The 23,410-nt window shown below is 38.8% G+C and overlaps 1 protein-coding gene across 3 annotated transcripts in view; it reads right to left on the reverse strand.

Annotated features, from left to right (window-relative positions):
- Positions 1 to 257: 257 nt before the first annotated feature.
- Positions 258 to 23,410, reverse strand: part of PRKCE (protein kinase C epsilon) — a 503,064-nt gene continuing 479,911 nt past the window's right edge. For all 3 annotated transcript variants that reach the window (XM_054023148.1, XM_054023147.1, XM_054023146.1), the window contains one exon: positions 258 to 3,435. In XM_054023148.1, coding sequence (XP_053879123.1) covers positions 3,289 to 3,435 — 147 coding nt within the window. In that variant the 3' untranslated portion in view covers positions 258 to 3,288. The remainder of the gene's footprint in view (positions 3,436 to 23,410) is intronic.

A 23,410-nucleotide genomic window follows, 5' to 3' on the forward strand; every position in this document is an offset into this window, starting at 1 on the left:
CTGCTCATGTTTGAATGCTCTGCTGGACTGGGGCCTTACTGTCCAGCATGTTGGTGAGATCTGTGGGACTTGAGGGTGCTCAGTACCTCTTAGGATTGGACCCTTATTTATCAAATCCCCCTTTACAAAATGTCCCCCCATAAAAACCAACCAACCAAAACAAAAAATCCCAGCATAATGAAAAAGTATTTTTTCTTCGGCCTTGTAAAGAATGTTTTCTTCTTCCATTGGAATTTGTCATGAAGACTTAGAAAAAATAAGATTTAACATCATTGTATTTATTAGGTTCTGAAACAATACACATTCACATCCTTTTGAATACAGTACATTTGGCACAGTAATAATGTTTACGATGAAATAACACTAATGAATGGCAAGAGATTCAAATTACATCCATAAGAAAAAGAAATCCTGTACAAATAAAGCCTCACCAAAAAACCCAACCAACCCCAACTCTAAAACTGAATACATTTTATATTTAACGAGAGCTATTCTGCCCATAATTTAAAAAGAGGTAATTTTTTAGCTTTTTGGAGAGAATTCATTATTTTTCACTCTATGGAAAAAATGTTTCCACTTTTTATAAAATCTATATGGAAGAAAAACAAGAAACAGTGGAATTTTTTTTTTTTTTTTTTTTTTTTTGGCATTTTGCACTCATTTTACAAAAAAAGATCAGGAAAGATTTTACAGAAATGTAACAGCATGTCCATTTTTAAGAATTATCTTTAAAAAAATGTTCAAGGTAACAGACAAACCTCCTAATGTAAACCCCATACAGAAGATCTATTTACTTGTATTGAAGAAACATCTGCCCATGCAAAAGTTTTACCTCCTTGACTCCTCACTTAGCATCTTTACAAAACAAATGCAGGTGCCAAGGCCTCTTGTAATAGAAATGTGTGTTAATGATTTTCACACTAAAAACAGGATTGATCTAAACAGTTTGCTCACAAAAGCTTTGTGGAATGTATTTACTCCCCAGAAGCAAACGCTAATAATTTTGTATAAAGGCCTCTAATTTTACAAACAGTAGTGCACTATGCAATAGTTTTTCTTCATTCTATTCACCTATGTAAAAGAACACTTAGCACTGTGATCAGTTCTTGCCCGGATGACAGAAGCTATAGGTGGTGAAAATTACACAGAGCCAGTAGTGACACATGAAAATGTATGGGCAATGTTACAACAGTTTCCTTGGAAAAAAAATGAGATGATGTAATCATTAAAATGTTTCTGTGCTTGTACTCAACTCCAGAAGCTAGTCTTTTCCCAGTACATAAATTTACTGAAGATAAATTAAATTAATCTAAAGATTCGATCCATTATTACACCTGTAGGCCAGACAACACATGAATTGATATAGCATAATATTTAATATTTTGAAATCATCATAAGAATATATATAATAATTACACCTGAGTTTTTAAAAAAACAAAATGGAACTGAATGTTGTCATCAGTTACAAAGGCTATGAGCAGCCAGACGCATAATTGACACAAACTAACTCATTTGCTTGAGACCAAGATTTATCTCTTAAAGCCAATGACTCGCACTTTGTCCACTACAATTTGTAACATTCCTTTCTCTTTCCTAGCTCTATCATATCATAGAGTTGAAAAGAACTATAAAAGAGATTTAGTATAGCTTAATATATGTCTACATCTTTTATAACAAAAAAACCCTCATCTCTCTGACAGTAACTTGAACCAATACACATACAGAGTATTGCACATGGACATTATTATAATTATTCTTTCATAGACTAAAGTTTTTATAATATGCCTGAACATGCAGCAGTTGATACCTCTATATTCAATGAATTCCACAGGCCTTGCAGCAAACACTATATACAAAATCTCACCTGTACAAAAGGCAAAAAAGCTTCTTAAGTGCCACTTTGCCAGGAACAAGTATATATATTTTTTGTGCAGCTGGAAATCCATGTGCAACAATTAAAATGGATTCCATTAACTGCTCACTCAGTCCAGTAAAATATATAATAAAATTACCTCAGCGATACATGTACACAAAAAACACAGGGTACTTCTGGAAATATAAGTACATAACACTGTTAGCAGATCTACAGGCGGTAACTTCACATTAGTAATATTGTCCACATGAGTTACCACTTCAATTAATACACAAGAAAATCAATTTACATCTTTCCATAATGTCAGTTTTTGAATGTTTGATCTTCAGTCTTTCAACACACTTTCACATAATCCATGTTAAGCTTTGTTTTGTGTTTTTCTAATAGCACAGATTTCATATTAGATTTTAAACATTAAAAACAGTAGTACTGTGGTTTTGTAAAAGTGTGCAAAAGTAACACACTGCTGTGAAAAATAAATACACATAATTAAGCAGGATTGTTATCATTCAAATTGAATACAAAGGATTATTATTTTTTAGAAACACGTAATTTAAAACACCTCCATGCCTGCCAATGTTTGCTTTGGGTACAAACTTTTACTAAGAAAGAAAAGTAATGTTTACCCAATTACCTGTCAAATTTGTAGTAAACCTATGTAGCTTCGTTAAAGCTATTATAGGCTTTTGGAGAATTGATCGATTCTTATACTTTAGCCCTTTAATACCTGTCTATAGAGTATCTGATTTCCTATATTTAGCAACTTTTTACATTATCTTCATGATTCCTTATATTCCTAACTACTCATCATGAAAAATTAGCTATGCCTGTTTTTGGTGGATATTTTTACATTATGCTTGCACCCCAGTACGTTAAAGCATATGTGATCAGTAATTGCAAATCTAAGAAAGTAGACTTTTTCAATTACCACAGAACTGTGTATAACTGTCTTCTCCACATCTGAGTACAAACTTCATTGTAATCACCAATGCAGAAGAAATGGCTCTCTTTCTTAATTAAAGATGTATGGCAATTATGTACTATTGTAGGATGAGAAATAAAATCTGCTAAATCTCTGTTTTAAAACAGTATGGCTCTTTTTGTTTCATGAAAAGATGCAAATTGTGTCCTTTCTGGCAGACCTTATGAGTAACAGAAAGGTTGCAAATTGCAAAAGCACGGCAGTGTGTTACATCTACAATTTCTGATAGAAAATTGTTTTGCATTGTTTGTGAGACAGAAATTAAGAGTGCCTTCAGATCAGAAGATTAAAGGAAAATAATAAATATATAGTTTAAATCGGGATACGGGCTCATGGTAAGAGAAGTAGTTCTTGATCTAGTGAGTCTCAGTAACTGGAGGATCTTCTTAGGACCACTTCTTGCAGCATCATTCATCTAGCAGCCCATTGCTGACTATGGCAGTAGCTCTTCTCCAAAATAAGAGAACCCTTTAAATTCTTCTTGATTGATTTGCTTTATAATTGTCTCATCCACTAGCGTTAATACTGGCTCTTCTCGTGTAAAGTCTTGATCAAAGTTATTTACATCCCTTTTGGTTTTCTGGGGAGGAAAGTATAAACAGGTAAGTGAGTAATGAAATAATATACTAAAACCAATAAACATAAAAACTGCTTTTTGGCGGGGGGCTGAAATAAGCAGAATTTTCTGAAATGATAAAAGCTATTTCACACAAAGAATAACAAACATATGGGATAAGCTACCAAGGGAGGCCACAGAAGCAAATATTATAGTGACTTCAGAGCGCCCCACTGGTTTCTGGAGAGCGAAGGGGAAGTGATATGATGAGAAAGCAGGAAGCTGAGATTAAGAGTCATTATAAAAGAAATGGTATGGTAAGCAGTATGGCCGTTTCCTAGTCTTACATTTTTCTATGGTTTTAATGGCATCACACTTGAGAGGGTTAAAGTGAATTGTCTTCCCCACAAGACAAACTTCAGCCCTAACTGAGCTGGTTACATTTGTGTTTAAAATGTAAATGTAGAGCTCATGACAGGTCCTAAACTCAACATCTTGAAGGCTCAGCACAGGCAATTCAAGTTTCCCCATGCTGCCCTGCTAATATGATCTACAGCTGAAATTCTGGCCCCATTAAAATCAGGGGTAAAGCTCCCATTGAGTTCAATAGGGACAAGATTTCACTAAGACCCCAAGGCCATTTAGTCCTTGGTCTTTTCTTGGCAATCGCTGTGATTTGGATATCTACCAAGTAGGCGCTGGACTAAGAACACCAACTCATTTCACATAAGTCATTGAACAACCACATGACAGTGATTATGGTCAGTCACTACCCACACAGAAGTGACTTGAAGATGTGATTGACAGGTAAAAAGCTCCATCTCTCATTACCAGTTTCCTGAGCTCGGCAGTGTTCTTGCATTACACATTAATGCAGTCATATTTCAGGTATGCACAGTGTCGTTGAAAGGAATAGGCATTTTTATTTGTTTAGACTTTTTACAGCTGTCTATTCTTTTGCTATGTTTCATGAAACATTTCAGAATAGTTACAGCTGAACCAAACAATATTCAATGAGGCAAAACTGCCATTTTAAAACTGGTTTAGTATCAATCCTAAAATCAGACAGATATTTTTGAGATTAAGATACCAGAAATACAGTAGCAACCTGACTTACAATGTACTGTGTCATATCATATTCTAAATATATTTACATACAAAAGTGGTATATGCATCTCCTTTCAATACATATCTATAACTCTTGCTAATGCTAATGCAAGAATAATCAAAGTATTATTTAGCTGATCAACTCTACTGATGCATTAGAAAAATATTTTTCTTTATTTCACATATCTGACTTTTCTCATATCTGTAAAATTGTCATAGTAACTAGTATAATCTATTTTGGCTGCATAGATTTTATATAATTTATCTGTTATAGCAAACTCCCCTACTTAAATGAAGAGTATCTTTACGATTTGTGCACTACGGGATTTTCTAAGTGATGGGCAGTGAATAACATGCATAAATCCACCTACTTGCTAATGGGATTTCTGAAGATACTATAACACCTTATGTACTGCCTTTAAAATGCTAAAGTGAAAAAAATTGATACATATTTTTTTAAACTGGTACATAAGGATTCCATTCTATACAGTTTAAAAACAATGGGCTTTAAAGTCCTTAGTGAATTCTTACTCAGATGGGAAAATATTGGGGAAACCATCATTTGAATTTTTAAATGAATTTGCTTTTGACTGTGTTCACATCCCTCTTCTGTGTGCTCTCTGCAAATATTCTAGCAAATGAGTTCATTGTCAGACACGTTCACCAAAGCAGAAAATCGCAAGTAAGTATTTTCAGAAAGTGACTTTCAAATTTGTAGTAAGGATTATATGCACCAGAACCCTTGTCCAATGTTCACACTTTGAGCATTGAATCCTCACAGCCAATAATCTGTGGACAAGTTGTAGAACAAGACTTTTTTCAAGAACTAATTTTCATTGAATATATTCATGAGGAGTGTGGTTTGTTCGCTGGGAATTTGCAAACAAAAAGAGAGGCTAAAGTCGTCAAACAGGCATTCATAATAAATCATTTGCCCAGCAAACTGAGGGCCAACTTTTTAAAGGTATTTAGGGGCCTAAAGATACAGATAGGTGTGAAATGGTATTTTCAAAATGCTCCTAACTCCCACTGACTTTTTAACAAATCTTGTTTTCACTGGGAGTTAGGCACCTGGGCGCTTTTAAAAATGCCATGCGGTGCTTATTTGCATCTTCAGGAGCCTTTTAAAATCTGGCACTGAGTTTCTAATGTGGGCAAAATTTCCATTGCATTTAATAGGACTTTTGTCTAGGTAAAGACTGAAGAAGAGCCTCAGAATTTTTCACTGTTTTAGATAGGGAAGCAATTATCTACTTTTCAACATAGATATAAATATAGATATAATAGGACTAGCATAGAGCAACCTGCATTACATACCCTAGCAGCCCTCTAACAATGCAATTACTCAAACCAGACAAAAATGAGTGGGGCACAAACAAAACTGAATAGATTAAGTAATCCAAGGAAAAAAGCATAACCATTGCTTCTTTTAAACAGAAATCCTCATTTGAGATTTGGCTTCTTAGGCCATGTCTTCTTGAAGCCCCTTCTATTTTGCAGGGCCCCATCCACTGTGAACAAACAAGTCTGAGTGCATTTCTGCTTCTTCCTGGCTTTCCTGTTTTAAAATTCTTGCGTGCTGGGTACTGCATAGGCCCATCGCATGCACAATTTTAAAGCTGCAGAACCAGAGCACAGAAGGGAGGCAGCAAGGGCTGCTGCTGTCACCCGAAAGGATCCTGAAAGGTAGAAGGGAGCTCGGCAAGAGAGAAAGATTCTAAGACTTGATGTACATTATGAGCTAGGGGCTTGATTCCCAGCTTGCAAACACATCCTTGCACTAGATAAACAGTAGCGTAGCTGCAGTAGCATAAGCAGTGGCAGCAGTGGCATGGTTTACTCACCATGGTACATAATTGGCACAGCTAAGCCAAGCGGCTGCCGCTGCTAATGCCCATGCTACTGCAGGTACACTGCTATTTATACTCGTACTAGCTTGATAAGAGCTCACACAAATTTGTGTATGCAAGCTGGGAATCCCATCCTTACCTGCAGCGTAGATGTAACCGAAAAGTATATGAAGGGAATGGGATTCCAGTAGAGCCAACCCTAAGCATTCAAACCTCATGAGTAGGGTTACAAAAAAATCTTGAGATGGGATTAAAAATCATATAATCACATGACTCCAGGAGCTAAGGCTTTAAGAAAAACACCTAATATCACAGGATTCTGATAATATCATGAGTTGGCAACAGTGGGATTTTCTCAGGGGAACTACCAAGGCAGCAAAGCCAGTAGGGTACTGAAAGTCACAGAGGAATTGGCAGGTGGCATGGAATGTGAATCAGGCTTCTGTGGGGAAGCCCAAGAGGAACACAGCAGTCCATGCAAACTGACTTCCCATATAGCATATGTCACAAGAAAAGTCCACTTGGTTTCAGAAATTGCATTTTTTCTGGGTTGTCTGGACAATGTGTGTGTCCAACCAAGTGAACTGTACCAATGAATCAGAGACAGAGCAACTACACAACAGTTTCTGACAGGAAGTGAAGGATACCATGCCCTGATGAAACTGCGGATGCGCAGAAAGTAGCCAACCATTTTGAATTGACTGCGTGCCCAGCATTAACACCTTTATTCTTATGAAAAGTGTCTTGTGACCTTTAATGACCACAGGTGGCCAGGCCATCTCCAGAAGCACAGTGCCTCTTCTACCTTGAAAAAGGTATTGATTCCAAAGGAAGAGTGCCACCTGCTTAATCACCATCATCCCTTTTTGTAACACATATGCTCTTAAGAGCTCACAGCCAACCACTGACCACATTAGTGACCCTGTTTACCCTTTGATAAGCTCAAAGTGGTGTGACTTCCTGAGCAAGTATATAACATTACAAATTAATAAACTAATGAACAAAACTGACTGTAAGTTAAGATGACATTTGCAAGAAGGCCATTTTTAATTTCACTTAAAGTTACTAGTGCTGTTCAAAAGGCCACAGACACAACAGAATTGTTAAAAGACTGTCTCATTCAAGGAACACTGTTGTTAGTCAGATGTCTCCAATGGTGTGTGTTGGTTTACACAAGGGAATCCCACTTCATGTTTAAAAATGCTAATTTTTGTCTTTAATCTTTATAGGCAGGTCATATATGGAGGGGGTCACAAAGGGTCGCAGACCTTGGAAAAAAATATTTTTTTAATTGAGCTGGGTTGCTGAAGGACACACTTTAAGCATTGTCTGACCAAGTACATGAACATTTATTTTGGCTGGGATTCTGAAAGATCTCCCTAACACACTTTTTCCCCCGACCATTTTAAGCACTGTCTATAGGCAGTTAGTAAGTAAGTAATAGGAACTTCAGTACACGTTAATGAGCATGCACTGAACATGGATTATTTGCACCATGACTATTGCATTGGTTTTATTTTCACTTTCTGTACTGTACTGCCATTTAGGTGAACAGTGAATTTTCTACTTCCAGTCACAGAAACAAGTGTAGAAAAACAAAAGAAATGCAAACATGTAACAAACTTTCAAGTGACAGGGACAAAGATTACCTGTCAGCACATACAACATTGATGATCATAAACTGAGAGTCAATAAAATATGAAACTCTCGCTATAAACTACAATAAAAACCTCATCTTATTTGAAGTTCTGGGGCATGAGAATATAGTAAGACTGTTAAAATTCTTTGCATTCAATCTTCTCCCCAAATCCATTTGAGGCAAATCTGAACTGTGAATGCCCCATGTTTCCCTTTGAAATGAAAAGATACAGAAAAAGCTAGGATTTGAACAAATGTACCATAAAAACATGCTGCATAAGTAAACACATATCGGCCCATACATGACAAGAAAAAAATCAGCCTGATCCTATGATGTCAATGGCAAGATTGTCAAGATTTGCAATGTCAGCAAATTCTGGCCCAATGTGTGTAGAAGTGGAAATAAGTGGCCAGAAACACTCACTAAAACGAACAAATGCAGATTCTGCTTACGGGGAAGAGAGACACTACCCCACAATCCTCTAGGGTAGGGAGAGTCTGGTGTACAGAAATATGCAGTAAGCTTTTTCATGCCCCTAGTAGACTGACATGTTACCATCATTGCCCATCACATGCAGACAGCTGCTATAAGTGTAGACATTCAGTGAAACTTTTAGTATAATTTAAGCCACCCCAGTGCAGATTTCTGTCAACAGCAATATTTGACTCCTCCCAAGTTTTCTCAGACCAAAGTGCATTCCTCAAGTTTGCAGCTCTTTTGAGGCTCTATAGCATGAAACCTTTTTAGTGCTGTATGTGGGTATGGCAGCAGCATGCCAAGAAGAATATTGATGTATGCACTGAATTTAGAGCTACTTCCTACACTCCCAGCGTGCAACCACAGGAGCACATGGAGTCAGTGCAACAGGAATAGGTGGGGCAGGAACGTCTGCACCATTCAGTGTATATCATATCCTTGTGCAATTTAAAAGGATCCTATCCAGGTTCTTGGTATTAACAGAGATAAAATAACATGGAATGATTGGGTTAGATTTTTTGTTGCAAAGGTTGGGTGTGGTTATACTGACTTTGATGGGAATTGAGGGGTCTCAGCATTTCATATGACTGAGCTCTTGATAAGTTAAAAATGGACCAAATCCTGTAGCTTATTACTTCTTTTTCAGATAAGAATCTCATTAACGTCGCACAAAAGACACAATCCTTTAGCGTACCAGACAGAGCCAATTTCCTTTCTATTCTCAGCCTCTTTCATTTAAGTACCAGAGAATACTGAACCATCAAGGAACATCTTCCCTAATGTCAGTCCCCATCTCTTGAAGTCCTAATGGAAAGTACCTGGATGATTTCAGTGAGAATTTTGCCTGAGTGAGAATTATTGTAGACTCCAGGGTTTGACCCAGTAACTCTAAGAGAAGAGTAGCCAAGACCTATTAAGCCAGTGTTCTCAGTATTTTCTGAATAGCTTCTCACCAATATTTTCAGATGATATTGTTCAAGAGTAATGGAAGCTACAGAAGTCAAACAGATCGGTGCAAAGCATAATGTACTGTGGCTAACCTCACGTACCAATGCCCTCTCATTCGCCTTTCTTTTGTGTGACAGGAAAAACAGCAGCGCTGTCAGAGGATTGTTTTACACCAATCCAAATCTCTTTTCACCAATGCAAAGTAGTTTCTAAAAGGTTAGTAATAGCTGTAAAGAAGCAGTTATTTTCACACTTCACTCATTCTACATATACAGAAGATTCGGTATGAGTATTATGAAAAATAGGCTGAAAAACACAAGCTCAGCTTTCTGTTGAGTACTCTGATGCTTTTTAAAAGTATTTGCATGTATAAAAAATCCAAATATTTGTTAAAATCTTCTTTTTGGGAACTATAAAATATGAAATATATTGTCTTTGGCTAAACAAAATAGTTTTCTGAATTTAGAATTTTCTGTCTGTCAATTGATCTTTTCATGTGGGAGGGCTGCAAGAATCAGGCACATACTTCTTAAACAATCATTATCACAATGACTTCAACTAAAGGTTATCACCAGGGAAGGTTTTGAACCAATGTACCCAGTTTTTATGACTATGCTAACATCCTTTGCTTTTAATCTGAGAACCTTGTGTTCTGATCCTAAATTATTTTTGAAAAAAAATGACCATTTCAGATTTCACTGGGAACAAATGGAGAGTGAAAAGGAAACTGCTTTCATTAAAAGTTTTAATAGCATGAATCTCAAGTACTTAAGACATGCTGCATTATGCAATTCAAATATTAATTACCAATGCACAGGCACCTCTCTTTAGCATCATGCAACTTTACAGAATTTTGCATTTTAAGAAGTATAACAAGGCCCTCTAACAAACTGTAACCACTTCTGGAGTGGGAACATTATGCAACAGAAAGTGGAGGGAAATACCCTATCCAACTAAAGGGACACAAGAATGTATTACTCATAAGAATGTACTAAAACTACTCAAACTGGAATATGGCCACAGCACCAAACTTAACAGCTCTAACTCTTGCGCACCCACACAAAAATGCCATTGGACCCTTCATGATCACTGTATGGTTAGTTATTCACAGAGCCAGCTCCAGGGTTTTTGCTGCCCCAAATGGCGGGGGAAAAAAAAAAGCCGCGATCGCAATCGGCTCCACCGCGCCGCTTTCTTCTTCGGCGGCAATTCGGCGGCAGGTCATTCCCTCTGAGAGGGACCGAAGGACCCGCCGCCGAATTGCCACCGAAGAGCCCGACGTGCCGCCCCTTCCCCTTGGCCACCCCAAGCACCTGCTTGCTGGGCTGCTGCCGGGAGCCGGCCCTGGTTATTCATCTCACTCATTAGATGCCACCCTCCAGAATCACTATTCCCTATCACCATGTTGTGGCATTGGTTTAGTACTAACTAAGGCTATGCCAGCACTGGAAAAAAGGTTTTGTTTTTTTCAGTGAGATAACACACACATGAGAGTTATGTTGTAAAATCGTAATGGAGACAAGGCACCTGTAGTTCTTACGATGAGGTAGCGAGGTGAGATCAACAGTATACCTACCATCTGTGGTTGATTTAGTTTAGTTTACCTCACAGTAAACCTATACTGCCTTGTCTCCACTAAGATTTTACAGAAGGAAAGTTAATGCACATTAGTTATCCCACAGTAAAGAAACACACCTTTTTTTGGCAGGGAAGACAAATGGCATGTCTACACTTAAAATATAGACATGTTGGCATCCTTTCGTCGAGAGATGGTGGGAATTCCAGCCTATGACGTAGATGGTTTGCAATGCCTCGTGTGACTGAATAGTTCAATCCAAGATTTGCGTGCTCTTTGGCAGTTATTGCAAATGTATGTATCTTGGTTGGGAGCTGCTTGCTTCCTATGGGCTCTTTTCTCTTCAAGCTGCAGGAGCCAGCTCCTGTCATGGACTTTGATACCCTGATGGAGACGATGGTGTCACTTGTTGCGATCACTTGCCAAGACTTCCCATTGGTCAGGGCAAATTCCTTCATATCTCGCTTGCACGTGTCTTTATAGCAAAGCTTGGGACGTCCTGTTGTTCTTGTTCCTTCTGATAGCTCCCTGTATAGCATGTCCTTGGGTATGTGTCAGTCTTCCAACCTACTCAGATGGTCCAGCCAGCGCAGTTGTCTTTGCTTGAGCAGGGCTGTCACACTTGGTAAATTTGCCCTTTGAAGAACCTCTGTGTTGATGACTTTCTCTTGCCATTTGATGTTGAGTATGCGATGTAAACAGCATAGGTGGAAACTGTTTAACCTTTTCTCCTGATGAGCATGGCACATTAAAAAAAAAAAAAGGCAAAAGTAGTTGCCTTGCACAGATATTAGTTATGTAAAGTTGACATAATTAATTTTAGATTTATATTCTAGACTCACTTGGCAAATTATAGATTTTATAATAAAATCTGAATTACCCAAGCTACCAAAAAGCATCTGACACCAGAATAACTTCATTTATTTTGTAAGCAGAGAGCTTTGACATAAGAAAAATGCTGTGAACTTCAATATGCTATCTCATCCTCCCAGGCTGTGTCTATGTTATACTAGTCCCCTCGCCCCTTCACATCTCCCACCACAGTGTAAACAGGGCACTGGCATCTTTATCTAACCCTGCTCAGAGCAGATCTTGCCAGCAGAGTGATAAGATCTCTGGCTGCCATCCAAACCCTGTCTACACTGGAGCTCCCATGTCCTGTAGCTGCTCCTACTAATGCAGCTGCATCTGTAGTATTGCAATTAAGTGTATTTAAGGCCTACACTACACCTCATTCCAAAATAATCTTCAGTCAGCCTTCCCATATATTCCTGTGATTTCTAAACACAACACAAGTCTTAAGCACAACCATCTGAAAAACAACAACTGGATGCTGGGCCACTATTAATGCAAGCTATTGTGTTTTTCACTTAAAGGGAAAAATTGAACATTAAAGAGTTATTCTGCCTTCTATGGCTTAAACTACGACAAAGGCAAAAATAGTATCAAACATAACCCTGAAGCAAATGCCGCTAGTAAACACTTCATCTCTCTTATCTGAAGCATTTCCATGACTACAACGCTGAAAGTGGACACTTCCTGTCTTCTGCTCTGCCTGCAGTAGGGTCTTCACAACATGTACATACACTTCTGAACACATAAGGTGTAACCGCATATTAACAAACTCTTGTTTCTGTGCCCCTCTTCCAGCAACAGATGGTCCTAATGCAATGAAACTCCTGCTGTGTCATTGTGCAGGGAACATATGTAGAGGAGGCAGCACTGCTCTACACTAGGAAAATGACGACTACACATACCAATCGACCATTCTTTTGGGCTGCAATAGTGGTCATAGATCAGCAATGCAACCTAGTGGCAGGTAGGTTGCCAGTAGGGCTGTCAAGCAATTAAAAAAATGAATTGCACAATTAAAAAACTGATTGTGATCAATCACGTAATCAATTGTGCTGTTAAACAATAATAGAATACCATTTATTTAAATATTTTTGATGTTTTCTACATTTTCAAATATATTGATTTCAATTAAAACACAGAATACAAAGTGCACAGTGCTCACTTTATATTTATTTTGATTACAAATATTTGCATTGTAAAAAACAAAAGAAATAGTATTTTTCAATCCACCTAATACAAGTACTGTAGTGCAATCTCTGTCATGAAAGTCAAACTTACAAATGTAGAATTGTATACAAAAAAACTGCACTCAAAAATAAAACGATGTAAAGCTTTAGAGCCTACAAGTCCACCCAGTCCTACTTTTTGTTCAGTCAATCACTCAGACAAACAAATTTGTTTACATTTATGGGAGATAATGCTGCCCTCTTCTTGTTTATAATGTCACCTGAAACTGAGAACAGGCATTCGCATGGCACTGTTGTAGCCGGTTGTGCGGTGTACCCCATAAGGCTTCATGGGAATATGCTTATGAATGTATATATGATATAACTGGAATATGTTTTATGTTATATATGCTGTGTAATATATCTATATAAAGGTTATGATCTACTGAATACACTCCTCCTATTTGTATGCATGTATCATTTTTGTATTTGAAGTTAGGAATATTGGCTGTATACTTGCTTGATTTCTAAGTAGCCTTAGTAAAGCATTTGGTCAGCTTCTTGAGAAAGAAACGTGCAAATTAAGTGCCCCATCAAGAACCACTTAAGCCAATAATGAACTCGAAGATGCCAGACCACATCGGAGCTTTCCCAGGAATGTGGCTTGGCTGGTAAGAAACTCAGTCATGCATGGACATGTGACTTGCCCATGTGACTCCAAAATAGGGTGACAAGACAGCACGTGTGAAAAATCAGGACAGAGGGTGGGAGGGTAAATAGGAGCCTATATAAGAAAAAGACCCCAAAATCGGGACTGTCCCTATAAAATCAGGACAGCTGGTCATCCTACTCCAAAACTCCATCTTGGAACTGGACTTTGCATAGGAGAGAGGAGGGGGTCTCCACCCACAAGGGAAAGTCTACTTAAACCCCTGGGAGACCCCTCCATCTTGTCTTCAGCTGGCTCAAGAGATAGCCTCTCCACCCCCAAGGATACCTGAAAGAAACTGGAACAAAGGACAGTAACTACAGGGGGTGTGAGTGATTGCTGGACCCAGACTAGAAGGAGACTAGTCTGTAAAAGGAAGCTTACTGGAATTCCTCTAAGAGTGAGGTTTTTATCTGTACTCAGTTTTCTTACTGAATTAGACTCAGACTTGCATGTTTTATTTTATTTTACTTGGTAATTCACTTTGTTCTGTCTGCTATTACTTGGAATCACTTAAATCCTACTTTCTGTATTTAATAAAATCACTTGTACTTATTAATTAACCCTGAGTATGTATTAATACCTGGGGGGGGGGAGGGCAAACAGTTGTGCATATCCCTCTATCAGTGTTATAGAGGGCGAACAATTTATGAGTTTACCCTGTATAAAGCTTATACAGGGTAAAATGGATTTATTTGGGGGTTTGACCCCATTGGGAGTTGGGCATCTGAGTGTTAAAGACAGGAAGACTTCTTAAATTGCTTTCAGTTAAGTCTGCAGCTTTGGGGCACGTGGTTCAGACCCTGGGTCGGTGTTGGAGCAGACTGGAATGTCTGGCTCAACAAGACAGGGTCCTAGAGCCCCAAGCTGGTAGGGAAAGCAGGGGCAGAAGTAGTCTTGGCACATCAGTTGGCAGCCCCAAGGGGGTTTCTGTGATCCAACCCATCACAGTGGCATCGCAAGATATTTACCTGCCAAATGCTCTAAAGATTCATATGTCCTTTCATGCTTCAACCACCATTTCAGGGGACATGCGTCCATGCTGATGACAGGTTCTGCTCAAGAAAGATCCAAAGCAGTGTGGACCAACACATGTTCATTTTAATCATCTGAGTGAGATGCCACCAGCAGAAGGTTGATTATTTTTTTTTGGTGGTTTGAGTTCTATAGTTTCCACATTGGAGAGTTGCTCTTTTAAGACTTCTGAAAGCACCTCATCCCTCTCAGATTTTGGAAGGCACTTCAGATTCTTAAACCTTGGGTTGAGTGCTGTAGCAATCTTTAGAAACCTCCCATTGGTACCTTCTTTGCGTTTTGTCAAATCTGCGGTGAAATTGTTCTTGAAATGAACAACATGTGCTGGGTCATCATCTGAGACTGCTATAACATGAAATATATGGCAGAATGTGGGTAACACAGAATAGGAGACATACAATTCTCCCCCAAGGAGTTCATTCACAAATTGTATTAATGCATGGTTTTTTTTTTAACAACCATCATCAGTGTGGAAGCTTGTCCTCTGGAATGGTGGTTGAAGCATGAAGGGGCATATAAATGTTTAGCATATCTGGCACGTAAATACCTTGCAATGCCAGCTACAAAAGTGCCATGCTAATGCCTTTCCTCACTTTCAAGTGACATTGTAAATAAGAAGAGGGCAGCATTATCTCCCATAAATGTAAACAAACTTGCTTGTCTTAGTGATTGGCTGAACAAGAAGTAGGACTGAGTGGACTTGTAGGCTCTAAAGTTTTACATTGTTTTGTTTTTGAGTTCAGCTATGTAACAAAAAAAATCTACATTTGTAAGTTGCACTTTCATGATAAAGAGATTGTATGACAGTACTTGTATGAGCTGAATTGAAAAATACTATTTCTTTTATCACTTTTACAGTGCAAATATTTGAAATAAAAATAATAATAATATAAAGTGAGCACTGTACACTTTGTATTCTGTGTTGTAATAGAAATTAATATATTTGAAAATGTAGAAAAACATCCAAAAATATTTAATACATTTCAATTGGTATTCTATTGTTTAGCAGTGCTATTAAAACTGTGATTAATCACGATTAATTTTTAAAATTGTGAATATTTTTTTGAGATAATAGCGAGTTAATTGCGATTAATTGACAGCCTTAGTTGCCAAATTTCTAATCGCACAAACCCGAACAACCTTGCCCCGCCCCCTGCCCCGAAGCCCCACCCCCGCTCACTCCATCCCCCTCCCTCCGTCGCTGGCTCTCCTCCACCCTCACTCACTTTCACCAGGTTGGGGCGCAGGAGGGGGTGAGGGCTCTGGCTGGGGGTGTGGCCGGGGATGAGGGATTTGGGGTGCAGGAGGGGGCTTCGGGCTGGGGCCGAGGGGTTTAGAGTGCAGGAGGGGGCTCAGGGCTGGGGCAGGGAGTTGGGGTGTGGGAAGGGGTTCGGGATGCGGGCTCTGGGAGGGAGTTTGGGTATGGAAGGTGGCTCAGGGCTGGGGCAGGTGTTTGGGGTGTGGGAGGGGATGCGCATCACTAATTCCAGGCAGCAGCACTGGCAACTTGCAGGTCACACTTTATATTAACCATACATTTTTAGTTATAGATATTTTAATATATGGTTAATAAATTATTACTATAGCCTCTATAGTACTTCAACAGATGTGCTTACAGCCACCTCTGTAACATTTCTCATTTCTGTAACATGCTAACAACTTCTATTCATCATTTATTAAAAATATATAATTTCTAAGGGTTAGTAAAAGTCACAGTATATTAAGGAGATATGAAGTGTGAGTTCTTTTTAAAAAAATACAGATTTGGTAGACCACTCAGCTTTTACCAGCAAGCATGTTCACCCCAAAAGTTAATGGATATTTTAAAAACTTCAGTGCACAATCATGCATCACTGCACATTGCTTCCAGTCCTTGCTACATCCCTTGCAGCTTCAGCATGCTATGAGTATGTCTGCACTGCAATTGAAAGCCCACAGCTGGCTCATGGCAGCTGACCTGAGTTCCCGGGGCTCAGGCTAAGGGGCTGTTTAATTGTGATGTAGTTTTTTGGTCCTGGGCTGGAGTGCGGTCTCTAGGACACTGCAAGGGCAACATTTAATAAGTAATGACTCTCTCCTCCTGTCCTTTTCAAATATCTACTAAACTAATGGTCTGATTATAAGAACTGGTGGGACACAGCACCTCTAACATTCAGCCCCCACATACTTTAATAAACAGAATCATATTCTCTCTCTACCAGTTCCTCCTCAAGTGAGAGCCCTGCATATCAGCCTACAATGGCTCTGGTTAAAATGTCTGGGAAATAGTGGAAGCTGTAGTTTTTCCTCACAGATTTTAAATTTCTGACTCTTGGAATGGGCTTTTGATAATGTAATGGGTGCAGCCACATGAATTATGGCAAAAGTAAATGCTTTGCCTACACTCTCTATCTGCTAGTTCCCAGCTGGGGACTGCAGCAGAGTCAGTGAAGGAAAGACTCTGTGTCATGTACTCTAACTCCCTCCTCCCCTTGCAATGACTTCCTCTTCACTATCTGGCTTGGGGATAAAGGGCCAGATTCTGCTCGTCTTGGAATCAATTGGAGTTTTACTATTAACTTCAACAGGACCAGGAGCAGGCCCAAAGGAGATAATTTATCATCTGTGTTAACATATAAATATGTTATAATATAACATAATAATATAAATATGTTTGTGTGAGTGCTTCAAGAATGCACTGGAAATGGCCACAGTAATAAGAATCTGTGGTTCATATCATTTTCTGAAAATAGCACTGGGGGTTTAAGAGACCAAAAAGTGAACTAGAATCAATGTTATTCTGAGGCAGCCCCAAAGCAAAGCTAGAACCTTCCTGCTGCTTATCATTCTATCCTAATTGGCACAGTTGGAAATGTGACGTGAAGAGAAAGTTAAATGAAGAAATGAACTGAATTTAATTATTCAGAATGAGAATATTTTAATATTACAAGACTATGAATATGCAAAAGGAAAGAAACAAACACTAGTGGGCTCTTTGAACAGAGTCAAAAGAAGCATTATAATAATTGTTTAACTTATAAATATTTGGGAAATTGCAGTGTTGGGAAGTAGCTTTAATACTTCTGTTATTCTACAGTGTTGTGGTATCAAAGCCAAAGACAGCTGTCCTAGGCACTGACACTCAGTGGAATAAGAGACAAAAACAAACAAAGCCCCAAACCAGAAGACTAACAAACGGGCAACCGCTGGGGAAATGGACCCTTGTTCACCTAACCAAGGAACAGTGGAGTCCTTTAAAACATCATTTTGCTTATATTTTCTGATCTACTTTTTACATCATACTTCATGGCATCAAATTATTTGGATAAAACCTGCTAAAAAGATTTATCCCTCAATTCTGAAAGAATATAGTGGTTTAAAAACAAGGTTCCAGATTATTTAGTCTTGGAGACCTAAGCCCTCTTGTCTACCAAGGGAACAGATAGAAGCCACACAAGTTTCTCCACACTGCCCTTCCAATATGCCTCAACCCTATTCTGAAGTGACCACAATGAGAAGTTTGATCTTCAAGTCATTCAGTACCCAGACCAACTCTGTTGATGCTGCCAATTATGACAGTACTTTTGTGGTGGCAGCAGCTGTCACCTGGGAACCAAACTGAGATTACCAAGTAATTTTACCACGTATCTATCAGCAGGTAATGATTTTCAATCACTGTAAACCTGCATGGGATTTGAACCAGTGATTAAAAAGGAGGGAAAGTGCTGTATCGTGGAGCCACTCCACTGCCCTTAAACATTTAACTCTCACCTATATTCATTGGTAGGGTCCCGTACATCTTGGGTTACACCAGAAATGAGAAATGGGTAGATGCTAACAAATATTAGCCACCCAGAGATAAAACCCAAAGTTGTTTTTTCCTCCATTTCCCTCTCAGGCTCTCTAACAGAGATAAATTTATCACAGTTTAAAAAAAAAAGATAGGTATTAAATCTTTAATGTCCCAAACTCTTTGTACATCAGCATTGTCCATAATGTCAGCATCACTCTGAGAAAAGAGCTCCTTAGTTAAAGAATCCTGAAAGGACAGCAGGGAGGTGGGGAGTACATAATGCAACAGTGCTTTAACAATGGTACATGAGTGTCTGAGGTTTCAAGCCCACTACCCAGTATTTGATCTTAGCAATAACATTTCATGCAAAAGCATGCAGTATAGCCCCTTCCACTCCCCTCTGCTAAATGCTGATTGCCATGCATCAGGATGACTGAATGGAAATATATTATGAGACTGAAGGATACCTCAAGGTTATTAGGCCTAAAAATGGACCTACCTTGACATTTTCCCCATACTGAAGGCCTTACCTTAAAGAGGGACATTCACACTGAAGCAAACTTGAAAAGAGAGAACATTTATACAAAAAGAAATTTACTTGGCCAATAATTTCCTGTGTTCCCTTTGCTATTATTTAAGGATATTGCATTTTAAGAAGGGTTTTCTTCCCCAAAGCCCTACAGTGAAGTCATAATTCTGCATTTATGACATCACAGTCCACTGCCATGGAAATTACAGTGGTGCCAGCAATGCAGCATTGTAACTTGACAGCAGAAGGACAAGAAGCCCTCATTAAAAAGCACAAATATCTTTGCTCATTAGCAATCAATGTAAGGAAATAAATCTAAAACATGGGAAGATTAAAATGATTTATATTTCAGTCCAATATATTTGCAAGTTTTTTCCAGAAAGAAAGTCCCTCTTTAAGGATTCCAGCCACATTTCATTGTAACCTGACATTTGCAGCAGCAATTTAAAAATAAACATACACCTGGCTTACTGAACAAATTTTCAGCGGCTCTCCATTGAGGCACCTACAAAATAAGCATGTTTTGTATGTGCAACTTTGCATGTTTGTATGTGCAATAAGGTAACTGCATACGCAAAGGGCCTACTTGCATTCACCATTTATTACCCAATTTTCACACATTTGTGGGCATGCAGAGAAGTGTTTGGACATTCACAGGTGCATTAATGAAGCTCTGCTGAAGATTTTAGTAACTTTTCACTTGTGAAAAAAAAATCACTCATGCACAGTTTCTCCAGTCATAGCAAGTGCATTGGCTAGTTCTAAAATTTGGTATTTGTGGGGTAATTTTATTTTGAATCTTTGCTGCAGCACAAAATTAAAACAAAATACATTGCTGGCATCCTTAAGACAAGACTTATAAGGAGGAATAGATTTAGGGAGAAAGATTTAAAAGAATGTAATATATATACTGTGACTTCGAGAATGATAACTATGGGGGTCGGGGCTATGATAACTGCTTATGATTATTTCAAGGTTGCAGATACTAAGAAGTGATAGCAACTCTTTAGGGTGGTTGTACAAATGAGCATGGGAAAGTTTCGGCTAGCCAGAGAAATCTCTTAACACTGAGGTCTGTTATACCGTAGAACAGTCTCCCAAGGGAAGTGATGCAAGTGTTGTCATTAAGAAAATATAAAACTGGATTCAAATTGAGCATACATAATTTAATAACAATATTTCTCAACTATATGGCCCCTTCATTGGAGGATATCAAAGTGCCTTATACAGGTGGGTAAGTATTACTAGCCCCATTTTACAGATATGAAAACTGAGGTATGGAAACTCTAGGTGATTTGTCCAGTCACACAGTTAGCCAGTAGAAAAGCTGCTAAAGGAACCTAGATCTTCTCTCAGACCTCTCGTTCCAAACTCTAGACATAGTGCTGCCTCCCAGAGCCTTTAGAATTACAGACTGAACAGACAGGCATTGGGAAAAATATTCTCAACAACACAACAATGGTGGTAATGGGTAAGCCTGCAAAATGCAGGAGATTCAGATCAGATAAACCAGACTCACATTTGGCAGCACTTGCTTTTATTCCATATTGCCATTTACAATCCTACCACAGCAAAGCAAGAGAATACAACTGGTCTTTCCCATCTCTAATTTTTATGATTCTAAGACTGCAGATCACTTCTGAAGCTTAACAGAGTTGATGACAGCAACCTTTTAAATTGGTAAAGTTAGAAGTTATAAAGGTGTGGAGGTTGAAAACAATGTGTTGCTCTGTGAAAGTTGGGTGTTCACAGCAAATCACCATAGTACAATTATTTTGTTAGCTCCATTTTTATACAGCCACAATAAAAATGGGTTGCTACAGGCACTGATAAAACCATCACAGTACCATACTTTGGTTTCATTGCCAAACAGATACTCCATAGGGTAAATATTTGGTTTACTAAGCATTGTAGTAGTGTCCAGCTCAGTGTTCCTCAACCTTTTCAGGGTGGTGACCCCTTATTCGAAGGTAAAATTTTTCCAACCCTCTTAAATGTATTCTAAAAGAAGGGATAAAAAAGTCTAAGGGGTAACCATGGTAAGTCTATACAATTTATTTGTGGATGTGTCTAGAGAGGATGACAGAGAATACTGTCTATACTTGTTCATTAGCCCATTCATTTATAAGCCAACTCCCCAAGATGAATAAGTAAAAATAGCAAAAACTGTATGACTCTTTCATAAGCCGAACCTATATTTCAGGGGTTGGAAAACTTTGGCTCCCAGCCCATCAGGGTAAGCCGCTAGCGGGTCGGGATATTTTGTTTACCTGGAGTGTTCACAGGCACAGAGCCCCCCAGCCAATATTCAATTCAATGATTCCATAGAGTTTTAAATCATCAAATTTTGGTGTAGACCCGTTTATAAGCCGACCCCGGCTCTTTGATGAGTCACTTTTTTACCAAAAATATTTGACTTATGAACGAGTATATACAGTATGTGATCTGAGAGGGAAAGTTTTTCTTTGCTTTAGATTGCAACAAAACTTTCAACAACTTGCGACCCACCCTGATTGTCTTTTGTGACCCATCCCCCAGAGGCTGTGACCCAGTGATTGAGAAACGCCAATCTTACTTAAGTAGTAATTTTACTGTGTTCATGTTAATTATACAGGAAAAAGAAGAAAGAATAAAGGGCTGATTTTCAGAGATGCTGTACATCTGAAGCTCCAACTGACTTCACCCAGGTGAGCTGTGAATTTAGAGTTAGAACTTTCCCCCAGCTTCAGTGGGCAAGTGGGACTGGGCTAGAGTGGATCCTGGATCATAGTACCATTCTTTCCTTTCCCCTAGACACACAAAAATCCCTTTGTGGATGCTTCACTATTTGATGGACTGATGTGTGGGAGGTGGTCGGTCAGCAATGCAACCACACTGGAAACCCATGCGACTTTTGCGGACAAATGAATGCTTTTCACCAATTTTCTCATTCACAGTGGAGACCCCTCCTTTTGGGGAATGATCTAATCAAATCAGATTAGTGGGCAAAGGCCATGCTGCCATGCAGCTAGAGAGGGATGGAGAGCAGAAAGCCAGCCTGGATACTTGAGGCCTTTGTGGTTCTTGGGGCTTCATTGTTGGAAGCCTCAATAACACCCTACGGCTGGAGATAGGAGAAAACTTGGCCTCCCCAAATGGAAGAATCCTAGGGTTTCGCTAACACAATATGGGAGTATTGTGCCTGGTGGGGTGAACTGTCCCTTAGCACTTATTCTGGAGGACAGGGTTTAAGGTTGAAAGTGCAATTATAATCATCTAATTTGTCTCTCTATGAAAAGCAGCAGGGATGAATTCTATGACACAAGAAAATTCAAGAAGTTCTTTGAAACTCAAGCACAAGCTTTCTAAGAATAATGGAAGTAAACCTTAAGAGACACTATCAAGGTCACCAGGCCCAAGATTTAACATACCCTTCCTCCTTACCTCAGTTTGCAAAATCCATTTAATTTCTATTATTTTCCCCCAAACAAATGCTTCAATACTATTTTTGCTTTAAAAACAAACAAAACCTTATAGCATCCCTATGCAAGAGAAGCACCTAGAGAACTAGAACAGTAAGCACACTAAAGGAATTCACTTCACCTGCATAAGCGTGGATCCCATTGCTCTTCCCTGACCCACAACTATGCTACACTCTGTGTCACTCTTAGTAGTCTGCTGCTTAGCCCTTCGCTTATATTGCTCTGCCAATGGCTCCCCCTGTGCAAATGGACTTGGAAGGGTCTTCTGTGCCTGGATGATTTTCATCCCAAGGCTGAAAGCCAGCGATAGTTTAGGAAAGAGATATGCGTTTTTAAGCTTCCAAGGGATCATTAGAATCAATAACTCATTTTGAAAATGATGGAAAATCCTTGACAATATCCTTTTAATTTAGAAAGGTAATTTACTTGGGTACAACCACTGGCTGAATAAACTTTCATAAACCTCATTGGAAGCTGCACTTCCATGAAAGTTGCGGAGTTGCTTGTAACGAGCATAAATCATATTTTCTGTAATGGTGTAAATACAGAAAGGCTGGCTAATGAACAGCCATGCAGCTGCTTCTTACAAATCCAAGTGGAAGATTCAAAGATCAGTTCTAATGTCTGGTAGAGCTGAAAGTGACATACTGGACCAATGTAGAAGAGATTGGGAGCATGACCATTACTGCCTACACCAGATATTGTCCTTTCTAATAGCTGCTATGGTTTCCTCAATCACTCTGCAGAGGGATCTTTGCCCTCTTTGAAACAGGGACTGATCCAAAGCCCAACAGATTCAATGGGAGTCTCTCTTGGCATTGATATCAATGAGTTTTGGATCAAGAATAAAAGCCAGTATGGATTGTGACAAGTTG

The sequence above is a fragment of the Malaclemys terrapin genome, chromosome 3 (assembly GCF_027887155.1).
Source record: "Malaclemys terrapin pileata isolate rMalTer1 chromosome 3, rMalTer1.hap1, whole genome shotgun sequence".
In the NCBI taxonomy this organism is placed as follows: domain Eukaryota; kingdom Metazoa; phylum Chordata; order Testudines; family Emydidae; genus Malaclemys; species Malaclemys terrapin.